Below are 12372 nucleotides of genomic sequence, written 5' to 3'. Positions count from 1 at the left end.
ACAAGGAATACTACCTTGTATATTTCTAAAAAGGTACTCAAATATTTGTCCAGTTCTGTCATTCCTCTCAGTTTGTTTTTCGAACTTCCAGAAAATATCCCTGGACTGTAGGAAAACACCTTTATGTAAACAACTGCATGAAATACTGTATCTTAATTTGGGGCAAGCTTGGAAATTATCAGCAGTTCTGCTGCAATAAAAAGAGGATCAATGGGCTTCCCTGGTGGCGCAGTGGTTGAGAGTCCGCCTGCCGATGCAGGGGACACGGGTTCGTGCCCCAGTCCGGAAAGATCCCACATGCCACGGAGCGGCTGGGCCCGTGAGCCATGGCCGCTGAGCCTGCGCGTCCGGAGCCTGTGCTCCGCAATGGGAGAGGCCACAACAGTGAGAGGCCCGCGTACCGCAAAAAAAAAAGAAGAAGAAAAAAAAAGGGGATCAAGACACTGAAGGCAGGTCATATTCTGCGTAGACAGGACCAGATTCATGCTGAACTTCCTTTTACGAACATACCAGGTTGTCATTCCTAGTCCTCATAAAAGGCTTAATGTTAAACGTCTGCAACATTAACATCTCTAGTTCGAGTTACCTTAATCAAAAAACTATTAAGTTTTTATTGGCATCTGCATTTCAATTATTCTGAGAGAAGTTTTAGATCCATCTTGAACAAAACAAGCAACACAAAGGGGACTGCTGGCCATGTTAGGCAGAATATGACAACGTACAAGCTTCCAATTACTAACATTAAACCAGAACTACTGTTTCATATCGAGTGCTACTGCCACCATCTCCACAATGCTTTAAAAATTTAACTTAGGTTTAGCTTCTACCACAACTCAGCGAAAAGCATTTTCCAAAACACAAAATACTTAAGTCTGAGAGGCTGAAAGAAGACAGAGGAGGAATTCACCTCCAAAAGAGGCTCCACCTGTAAGAACAGAAGTGGCACCATGTATTTGTCAAATGTTAACAATTAAAAGGAGATTAAAATTACAATTATGTAATTTAACAATTACATAATTTTTACAAATAATGTAAAAAGATGAACAATACACTTAGCTATTTCCCACCCATCTTAGAATATTAGTAACAGTGGAATGATTACATATTTAAGATGCTACCACTCCAAAAGACAAGGTAATGACACCATGTGTCAGATGAATAGCTAGCTACCTCCCCATTATACCCACTCTCATTAGATTACCATTAGCAGCAAAGGGCTTTCCTGCTCTTAGATGGGTTAGAGAGAAAAATATGCTACAGTGGGTGATCAACACAGAAATGCTGTCATGTGAATAAGCTGAAGATTAAGGGCAAGAAAAATGAGAAGATGGGCAGGAAGTGTATTATATAACAGCTGAATTAAGGAAAAAGAGTGCAGAGCAAGTGAATCTAAAGTGTTAGTTATGAAGATACAGATGGGGAGTCTAATATAAACACAGCGAATCTGACCTTAAAATTGTACCTTGTTTTATGCTAAATCTGTTTCACTTAAGACCAAACTGTAGTGTAAAGTGACAAAAAGTTCTCCCCTACTACCATCTGTCAAACCCTTGGCTAGCTCCTAAAAATTGAGATTTGGACTTTAAAGCATCTTAGTAAATATCCAGTTAAGAGTCAACCCAAAGACTGCCCAATTCTAGGCACATCTGAATTCAACAGCTTATAAGTATTTCATCAATGAGACACTGAAACACTTACCATTTAGATTCCCACTGGTAGACACGGCACTGCTTTGTTTTTGGTTGTCATAAGCAGGACCAATGTTACTAAGATCCTAGAGGGAAAAATATTCAATTATAAAGGGAGGCTATCTAATCAAACCAACCTGGCAATGCTCAAAAGAACAGGAGAAATTCTAACTGAATGACAACCTAGATCTGAAACCTGCAGAGGTCCCAAACTTAGATGCTTCAGGGATCAGCCAGTAACACATGTGAGGCAGCCAAGTGTCAGGCTCCAAGTGGTTAAGAATGAGGATGAGTGGCAACCAACTTGTGCTGGGGGGTACGGCCGGGCCGAGGGCACACCTCCCTGTGGGAACCAGACCCAGTGTAGTCAGAGCTTCGAATTTTTTTCTCTTAGAGCTTCGCATTTTACAAGAAAAGGCAGAAATCTGAATTTCTATATGAAATCTTAAATTTTCAATGTGGGCAAATCAAACATTTTAAGGCACAGCTGAAAGATTTGACCTCCTGAGATGCTGAATGTGACACCTGCCATTTAAACAAAGAGGGGAAGTTTTCTTTTTCCTCATATTATGCTAGACTCACAAATTCTTCTTCACGGCAAATTTTTCTTCACACTAACAAATGTTTTTAGAGCAAAATTTGAGATGGAAAGAAAAGGAGAAATAACTTGGAATGGCATATTTGTGTTACAAGTGAGGAAATGGAAGTTAAAAAAGATAAAAATGACACGCATCGAGTCATAACATTTTAGGGAAGGGCCAGAACTAAAACACCAGTCTCCCGGTTTAAGGTGAGTGTTCTTTCTTTCCATGTGTAGTAAGAACCATTTATTTGGAACCCACCATGCTATGGGCATTTGTACATGGCAAACATACAAATGTCAACAAAGCCTGATTCTCTCTGTCCCCGTGGCTTAAAAATCAAAAGGGGATTATGAAGCATATTAATGTACCTGATCCAGAAGGCCAAATTTGGGGTAATCTTCTTCTGGGTCCTTACTCCCAGGATCGGGGTGTTCCTTTACTAAGAATACATCTCTTTCTTTACTCTAAAAGGAAACAGCATTTTAGTATTACTGGAAATTTTATACTTAAAATGAATGGATGATGAACCGCTAACTCCAATCCCTAGGTGTAATCTCCAAATCCCAAAGCCCGCCCCCCACCAGAAAAAAACCCAACACACAACAGTATTGTTTTTCCCTGATTAGAAAATTAATGCATGACCATCAAAAAATTCAAACAATAGAGAAACTTAAAAAAATGAGAGCCACTGTCCTTCGTAACCCTCACCCATCCCTGCATCTCACAGAGATACATACTGTTAACAGCTTGTGCTGACTTCTCCCCAGGTGCTCTCTCTAATTCTAAGGACAATAATGTTCAGAGTTTTTTTTTTAATCAAAGAAAACAATTGTCTCCAATTTCAATATAAAAAATTATACTTGCCAAAGTGCACTGGACAAAGGTTTCAGCATCGTACATACTACCATGTCTTCATTTAAGACACAATGTGCAATTTACTGATTTTGTGTGAAAACTATTAAAATTTACAATTGCGCTCCAAGATTTAGTACTAGGTTGTTCTCATTTTCTCAGTCATCACATTATTTCAGTGAGACCAAAAATATATATTTACACACATATATATATATATAAATTCTTACAAGGAACACTGGTTTTCTAAATGTTGAGTCTAGTCAATTTTAGCCTACTTACCATCGTTTTAACAATGTTATTTGGCCAGGTCATTTTCCCAGGTCTCTGTCTGGTCGTCATGCACTCCCAATATTTATCAATAAATGGTATGATATCCTAATTTTTAAAACAAAATATACTAAAGCTTTTATAGTTGCTTTCAAAATTATATTCACAAAAAAAACGCTGCATTTTCAAAGACCTTGTCAGAATCAAAAGACAAATTAATGTTTTGCCTTTTAATAACTGAACAAATACATAATTGCATGCGAACAACATATAGGTTGTGGGGAATTTCAAACAAGTATATATATACAAGGACTTCCCTGGTGGTCCAGTGGTTAAGACTCCGCGCTTCCACTGCAGGGGGCACGGCTTCGATCCCTGGTCGGGGAACTAAGAGCCGGCATGCAGCAAGGCGCAGCCAAAAAAAAAAAAAAAAATTCTGACTCAAACAAGTATATACAACTCTTAGTCACATAGGGCTCATAATCCAGTTAAAGGGAAAAGACCTGCCCTAACTCTGTAAGATGACTCCCAGGTACTCTCTCTCCTGAGCTCCTGTTCCTTCCCACCAGAGACATCTCCAGCTGGAAACCACGCAGGCACCTCAGACTTCTCCTGACCGAGACTGAACTCTGTACCTCACCTCATAAATCTGCTCTTAACACTCAGAATCGCCCGTCACCCAGAGTCACAGGCTTGACACACGGAGTCACTCTTGTTCTTCTCGTATAACCTGCACATCTAAATGGTCACCAAGTGAATTTTTTTTAAATATTAATTAATTTATTTATTTGGCTATGTCGGGTCTTAGTTGCCGCGTGCGGGCTTCTCTCTAGTTTTGGCGCGGGCTCAAGAGTGAGGGCTCAGGAGTCTAGCAGCATGTGGGATCTTAGTTCCCCGACCAGGGATCAAACCCGTGTTCCCTGAACTGGAACAGCAGATACTTAACCACTGGACCACCAGGGAAGTCCCACTAAATGAATTTTTAAATTTCAGAAACTTTTCACCAATCAGGGCTCCTTTCCACCCCCACTGCTTTGACTGTGGTCCTCGCCAGTCCCTGCCTGCATGACCACAACAATCTCTGAGCTTGATCCTCTGGCACCAACTTCCCCCCATCCTAGGCCATCTCCCCCAGCCCACCAGAGTTTGTCCGCCGCTAACACCTTCCACCAGAATCAGTTCCGTGAACACCAAATCTTTACTAAAAGGAACCAGGCTGAATCAGGCAAAGCACAAGGGAAGACTGGGATGTTTTGTTGTTCCAGAAAGTAAGGAAGAGTTCAAAGACTGAAGAGGGACATATCAAAAAGTGTCAGGAGTCAGCTGGGATGGGTCTACACTGGTCAAATCTGAGCATCAGAAATCCAGAAATCCCATAATGGACTATAAAAATCAGTGATTCTTAAAATTAAAAACAACAACAACGGTGGGGGGGGGAGGACTCTTCTTTACAGAAGAACTGTAAACCAGTAAATGTATTCTGTTTACAATGACCATTCTATTAACTGCTTCAGGCTAGGACAGTCAATGGCTGCTACAACCACTGCTTGAAAGGATAAATTACTTAATAATTACAAAGAAAAAGGGGTCTCTTTACAATGGAAACATCAAGTAGTTAAATTCAGGACGACTAATAAATAACCTCTTTACCCAAGTAGTCAAATTTAGGATCCCTAATAATAAAACGAAGCAATATCTTATGTCTCCTGATGTGATACACAGAAAAACACACACTAATCTACATAATATTCTTGCCAAAAATGTTTAACCTGAACCTAATCATAAGGAAATAATCAGATAAATGCAAATTGAGGAGCATCATGGCAAATAACGGTCTAGGCTCTTCAAAATTTCAAATGTTATAGCAGACTAAAATAACAAAGTAAAATAAAGGAACTAGTCTAGAGATAAAAGAGACATTACAACTAATTTTAATGTGTGATCCTTGATCAGGTCCTGGATAGAAGAAAAAGCTATGACGGATATTATTTAGACAATAAAAATACTGAGAAAATGTACACTCAATACACAAAAATATAATCTGTATATATAAGATAGTTGTATTGCATCAACATTAAGTTTTTTCAGTATGATCACTATACTGTGGTTATGAGAGTATATTGGGTAAAGTGTAATATCTACAATTTAGTCTCACATAAGCTTAGGGGGAATATATAGATATGGAGAGATAAAGCAAACACAGCAAAATGGTAACAGCTGGCAAATCTAGATAAAGAATAAACAGATGTTCATTGTACTATCTGAATTTTTCTATATATTTGAAAAATTCAGAAAAACAATTTAGAGAAAAAAATAAGAGGCAAACCTAATCACAGCACACCTCTATTTAAATGCATTCTTTTTAATGTAGGAAAAAAGGTTGGGGCGGGGTGAGGCGTAGGGAGGGGACCCTCTGCTGACTCCTCCGGCTTACAGGGTTAAGTCTAACCTCTCTGTTTAATAGAAAAGGCCCTGGTCAGTCTGATCCTGAATATATTCGTCTCACTAAATACCCTACACCAACCAGTGTCTTTCTTTTTTTGGGGGGGCCTGGCCGCACGGCTTGCAGGATCTTAACTCCTCAACCAGGGATTGAACCCGTGCTCCCTGCAGTGGAAGCGTGGCCCCTGCAATGGAAGCTCCAAGTCCTAACCACTGGACGGCCAGGGAATTCCCCAACCAGTGTCTTTCAAACTGTAGGCTGCAGTCAATTAGTAGGCTATAAAATCAATTTTGTAGGTGAATACTAGCACTGACTAGAATAGAAAATATCGGCACGCAGAGGGAAAAGATCAGAGAGGGCCTCAGTTTTAAATGAGAGCGGGCACATATGCGTGTATACCAGGTCACAGCGTAAACTCCAAAGTTGTACAATTTACTTAAGTCATATTTTGTTCCCGTGAGTCACAGGAGGAAAGACTCACGGACGGGCTGATCATCTAATTCTGAGTCCTGACTTTAGTCATGCGGTTTTCCAGTTTAACAATAAAGGATGAATCTTTTTAATAAACTGGCCTTTTCCCCTGACAAAATCTGTGATTGGCATCCATAAAAACAGCTCAAACTAAGCTGAGAAGGTTCACCTCAAGGTCTGATTATTAACTGTGGGACAGACAGTTGTTTGTTTCTATAAAGCCAATCAAAACTATTTAAGGATTTATCTTTTTTTTTTAAATACACTCTTTTTTAATATAAGGATTCATCCTTTTAATAGCTAAGCCAATGACACAATGAGCACACACTAGGAAGTTAGTAAATCACATGAAATGAGAACAAAGTAACCACTGAATTAGTCATATATTCATAAAAATTGGGGGGAAAGAACTTATTGTTAGACTGTACAGTTGACCCTTGAACAACTCTGGGATTAGGGGCACCGACTGTCTACACAGTCAAAAATCCTCATGTAAGTTTACAGTCAGCCCTCTGTATTCGTCGTTCTACATCCAAGGATTCAACCAACCTTGAAATGTGTAGTACTGTAGGATGTACTTAGTGAAAGAAACCTGCATATAAATGGACCAGTGAAGTTCAAACCCATGCTGTTCAAGGGTCCACTGTATTTAGAAGTTCCTCCTGATTCTTTGGCATAATTGCAATTACAATAATTCTATCTCTACCTTATCTTTGGAGAACATGGTTTTCGGATGTTCATCCTGTGTTCGGGACTGCCAGGTTAGGTTTGCCAAAGCACTAAGGCACATTTCTTTCAAGTCTATAAAAACAAAAAGGAAGAAAAAGTTACCTGTAGTAATATATCCCTGTTACCAAAAGAATATTTAACTAGGTGGTCCACAGATTAACAACCACAGCAGCAAAGAACAGAGTCATCATTTGATCTGAAATGGACAATAGCAATTATTCAGAGCTAAGCCCCAAGGTAACTTCTACCAGCTACCAAGCAAAGGTTTCCTGATTCGGCTGAGCCCAAATCCCTTTTCTTTGCCAGCTAACCAGAGGACAGTCACTTTGCAGTACTCCGGAGTTTGTCCTTACTTGCTTGCTTCCGGAGGAAGTAGGTATTCCCACTATGATGGCATACATTGCAGTGGAAACTGTAGTTGGTCATGAAAGGTAGACAGGATCTGGAGAACAGCCAAATTGTGCAAATTAGTGAACACACACTTATGAGAAGTAAATCAACGGGGATCCTCTCCCTCAGTGAAAGTTACATAATAACGCTAATGTATTAATATACTCTTAAAACTTAAAAAGGTCACCAAGGGAATTCCCTGGTGGTCCAGTGGTTAGGGTTCCACGCTTCCATTGCAGGGGGCACAGGTTCAGTCCCTGGTCGGGGAACTAAAATCCCACATGCTGCACAGCAGGGTCAAAAAAAAGGTCACCAAAACAGGGCTCATATTTTTACAAATAGCTGGATTTTTCTGTCACAAAAATTTAGTAAGACCTTATCCACTATAGTTGATAATTCGGCATCTGCAAGGTTCTGACCTGAGCCCTATCCAAGCTAGTTTATTATAGTTTGTAAGCACCTAAAAGAGTATACCAGGCGACTTGTGGAAGAAGACAAAGTAGTCTCCTTAAATATCTTTACATTTAAATGTCTGTATTTATATTATGTTCAAGTATCTTTGTAAAGTGCCAATACCATTGTTGGAAAGGGCAGACAGGTATAAAAAGATTAATTTTAAAATGCAAATAATTATTCAAGAACAACACAGAAGTCACAAAACATGACTTGCCTCATTACCAAATGAATCCTACAGATGACAGTCTTATTTAAGAGTTTAAAGGACCCAGTAGTAACTTCAGATTTAAGAGTTAGGGAAGATTTTTTGAGGACACAAATTAGGATTTGGAAAGATGAGTTGGTCTTCTTTTCTAGAGGCAAACTATTTTGTGTAGAGAAAGTGCAAACTAGGAGGCAAAGTGGCAAACTAGTGTACACAAGTTTGGCCAGGGGAGGGGAGTTGTCGGGGGTATGGTAAAAGATAAGGCTTGAAAGGTAAGAAGTACAAGAGGCCTTACATGCCCGTGGAAGTGGATCTTCTCTGTGGGTAACAGGAACATCTTGAAGGGGAAGCCACCTTGTAAAAGCAGTAAGTTTAGTGATAGGATGGGTCTGAAGGGAAGAAGAGATTAGAAACGGGAATATGGAAGAAGCTTCTGTAGCCGTTCCAGCAGAAGGTTAAAAAAAAAAAACCTCACCTCGAGTGAAACAATAAAAATGGAAAGGACAAGCAAGTGCACAAGAAGAAAAAAAATTGGTCAAGCTTGGTAGCTGATTTGACGGGGGCAGGCATGAAATAAAAAGAGTCCTAACCACTAAGACTGCTTGTATCATAGAGGAAATCTCCTAAGAGGTGAGCTGGCGGCAAGAGAAGGCCTGTTTGAAGGCAGAGAGGAAGAAACTGGTGGAGGGAGAGACTGAGGGCTAACAGGAACCATGCATTAGAGAAGTGTGGTGGCTATACTGGGTGACTGGAAAAGTATAGGGAGAGCTTGGTCCTGAAAAGGAGAAAGTAAAAGGAAAACAAAAGACTGGTTTAAGTTGGAAGAGAAGAAATCAAAATAAAGGCAGGTTTATCTTGGACTTTGCTGAAACTGGTTTAAGGTATCCTTAAAGAGATGTTCCCAAATGTGTGTCTACTGCCACCACTCAAGGAATTAAGAAATATCCTTAGGACTGTTAAGATCGAGTTCCCTTACCTTTACCTCTCTCTAGAGCCCCTTCCATTAAACAGTCCATTGTGATAAGCTCACTTACAGAAGAGATAGGCAGGTATATAGTTACCTAATTCAAACACAATCAAGTGTTTAGAGCAGCCTTTTTCATACCCTGCTAGCTCACTCACTTCCTCCATCTCAGCCATAAACGATAATCTGTCCCACCTGCTGGGTTTTAGGTATAACTTCTCAAATTCAGGTACAAACTGGTCTCTACCAAACCTCTGAACTGTGGTTTGATTCATTGCTGGATTTTTCCATATTATCACTCTGATAAATTTCCTTTCCTAGACCCTGTTTATCTAAACAAATTCTCCTTGGCAAAAGTGGCCCAATTTTAGGTCTAACTGACCAGCTTATATATTTTCCCTATAGGTCTTTCTACCAAGATCACTTCTTCCTGATCCTTCAGTAATTTTCTTTCTTTTTTAAACATTCTATCCTTCCTCACCAGTCACATATTAATAAGAACATTAGTATTTCTTTAACTTTTTAACTAGAAAGCAGTCATCAAATTATAAAGGAAGGTTATTTCTTCACAAACCCATCCAAGGGGGATTAATTTCAGAATTAACAACACAGCCCTATTCTGAGACAGTCTTATCTAAATTTATTTGTATAATACGGACCATAAAGAACACCCCAGAGAGGCAGCAGTATAGTTATTTCCATAGACAGTGAGTCAGTAATGCTGCCTTGCTAGCTGTTGACCGAACACTCAGAATAAGTAAAGGCGCCTTTCATTCTCAATCGTTCATAAAATGGTTTTAATTCACTAGAAGAGGTGTAAAGACTGGAAATTGGTTTTGCTGAGGAGAGAATTCAGGACACCTAAAGGGAGTGAATTAGAAACCAAAAGGAAAAAAAGGATGGCTCAGGCATGAAGAGGACTGGCCATCTCAAATTTTTGACATCAGGCTTTTTCCACCATATACACCAACCCTTTCCCCCAAATCCACAATACCCAATACAAGGTTTAAATGACACTGTCTCAAATTTGTTTATTTAATGCTTTGTAATTACATGGTTTGTCTCCCGTCCAGGCCCTAAGTGCAAACACAGGGATAATAACTATCATTATACCTGTTAAGGGCTTGCCCTTAGTAGAGAGAAGACATGCTCCGGCTATTAAAACAATTCCTGATTCAAATCCTACTACTCAGTGAACAGGGATCAGGAGACACAGGAAACACTACGCATTTACGTTTGCCTGGACAGTGACTATTCAACTGTTGGACGTGTTGAGATCTAACATTTACAAAGTGATTCTTACAAAGTCTACGAAAAATACTCACGAGGTATCTATGCCAAAGGTGTCTGCTGTGAACCACTTGGTACATATTCCACACTGCAGCTCCACCTCTCCCAACTGGCGACCATTCTCTTCATCCACGGAGCCCGCCTGAGTATCCATCACCTCTGAAGTATCCCCAGCACCTTCCTGTGTCCACAGAACCATGAGAGAATCAAGTTAGTTGACCTGACTGTATTTTTGATTCGCTTAAAAACTTTAAAAACCAACCCTATTTTGCTTTGCAAACATCCAAAACAAATACTTACTAGTGTATCCTTTCCATTAGAGGATTCTGTCTCCAAGCCACCACTTACATCAACTGAGTTTGCATCCCTGTAAAATAAAGAAAGCACTCAGAAAGAAGAATTTTCAAGAGAAACACACCTGAAAACGCCTATTCCCAAAGATGATCAAAGTACAGCTGAACTTCACACTCCTACTTTTTTCAGCAAAGACTGTTCTCAGACTGGATGCCCAGCATTAGGAAGAATGCGGCCAAGATAAACCCAAGCCCATGGCGCATCAAGGAAACCTAATCGGCCCTTACAGACAAGTCTACAGGGGATGGAACTGGTCCTGGGGGAGGTTCGAAGAGATGCAGCTTTTCCGCTCTGTTTTCAGAGGGACCATTACTTCCACCAGTCTGGCAGCGCAAAGTGGTTTCCTCTCTGGGATTTTTGAAGGGTTCCTGCTAGAAAGTGACCTATCAGCACCCTGCTGGTGTGCAAGGGCCGGGAGGTAGGAGGAGAAACTTGGCCTAAAAGGTGCGAAAGAGGCGTAGCCCGAGATACAGTTCAGAGGGGACAGGCCAAGCGGCGAGCGGGACTAAGGTCCGGGAGGGAGCAGGGCGAGCGGCTGGCCGCGGGGCCTGGGTTCGGAAGGGGCGGGCCGGAGTGCTCCCGGGAGCCGCGGGATTCCGAGAGGGGCGGGCCTCCCTCCCCTCCCCTCCCCCCCGTCCCCCTCCCTCCCCTCCCCCCCCGTCCCCCTCCCTCCCTCTGTCCTCCTCGGGCTGCAGGACGTCTCACCCGCTTTCGGCCTCTCCAGAGCCAGGCTCCGCGGCTGGAGCAGCAGACGTCCCCTCCCCGGCCGGAGCGGCTGCTACCGCTACTACCGGCTTCGTTTCCCCTTCTTCTGCCGGTGTTGCATTTGCAGCCACTGCCGGGCCGGGTCCTGCATTCACTCCCGGGCCGGGTACGGTTCCCGCCGCCGCCATCACTGCCGCCTCCCAGACTTCTCGCGAGAATACTGTCTGCGTCTCGCGCGAGTTGCTCACTGGCCCTCTAACCTTCAAATAGTAAAGATTCTCAGTGAGCACACCGCCTGCCAAGGGAAGGCGCGCTCTAAACCCGCTTTAGGGTCGGGAGGGCAGACAGAGGTGGGCGGGGCCTCGGGGCTGGGTAGCTACAGAGCGAGCCACGTGAAGGCGGAGGAGGTGAGATTACTCGTTGGATTGCCTCTAGGACTCACTTCATTTCAGGGTGGACGCTGCGCATTTTCGTGACCGGGACGAAATCACCGCGCAGATGAGGCGCCTTGAGAGCGCTGGCAGCCTAGAGGCTTTGAAGGCTGTGATGTGCATTGCAGACTTTCCTCACCGTTAGACGTGGGAAACGTCTTCCCGCCCCAGAAGTAGTTTGTTGTACTGCCCTCGTGATCTGCCACTTTGAGCAGGTTTCCTAGTGGCGTCTAGGGATGGGCGGCTTAATTTTGTGACTTTAAAATTAATTGAAAATTTAAATCAAAAAAGTAACTGGGGAATTCCGTGGTTAGGATTCGGCGCTTTCACTGTGGAGGCCCAGGTTTAATCCCTGGTCAGGGAACTGAGATACCGCAAGCCGCACAACACGGCCAAAACAAAACAACAACAAAAAAAGTAATTGGTAAGAGATCACCATATGATTTGGCATAGAACTTTGAAGTCGTTGAAAGAATTGAGTTGAACTGATTTCTAAATGGGAATCTGCTTGTTTATGTAAACAAAGGTTGTCAGCTCTTA

The 12372-nt window shown here is 41.9% G+C and overlaps 1 protein-coding gene across 5 annotated transcripts in view; it reads right to left on the bottom strand.

Annotated features, from left to right (window-relative positions):
* Positions 1-11616, bottom strand: part of ASH2L (ASH2 like, histone lysine methyltransferase complex subunit) — a 32743-nt gene extending 21127 nt beyond the window's left edge. For 4 of the 5 annotated variants that reach the window (XR_014327078.1, XR_014327079.1, XR_014327080.1 and 1 more), the window contains exons 1-8: positions 11402-11595; positions 10643-10709; positions 10378-10523; positions 7391-7479; positions 7015-7109; positions 3407-3502; positions 2641-2736; positions 1699-1774 (exon numbers count right to left, since the gene is read on the bottom strand). Coding sequence is in view for 1 of the 5 variants with exons in the window: in XM_082863852.1 (XP_082719978.1) it covers positions 1699-1774; positions 2641-2736; positions 3407-3502; positions 7015-7109; positions 7391-7479; positions 10378-10523; positions 10643-10709; positions 11402-11589 (853 nt within the window). In the remaining 4 variants the exon portion in view is untranslated. Of the gene's footprint in view, positions 1-1698; positions 1775-2640; positions 2737-3406; positions 3503-7014; positions 7110-7390; positions 7480-10377; positions 10524-10642; positions 10710-11401 lie in introns of all 5 variants that reach the window. The other variant, XR_014327077.1, reaches the window with a different exon arrangement.
* Between the last annotated feature and the right edge of the window lie 756 nt (positions 11617-12372).

This window comes from Leucopleurus acutus (genome assembly GCF_964270905.1).
Source record: "Leucopleurus acutus genome assembly, chromosome: 21".
In the NCBI taxonomy this organism is placed as follows: Eukaryota; Metazoa; Chordata; class Mammalia; order Artiodactyla; family Delphinidae; genus Leucopleurus; species Leucopleurus acutus.
This window is presented reverse-complemented; position numbering and strand designations above follow the sequence as displayed.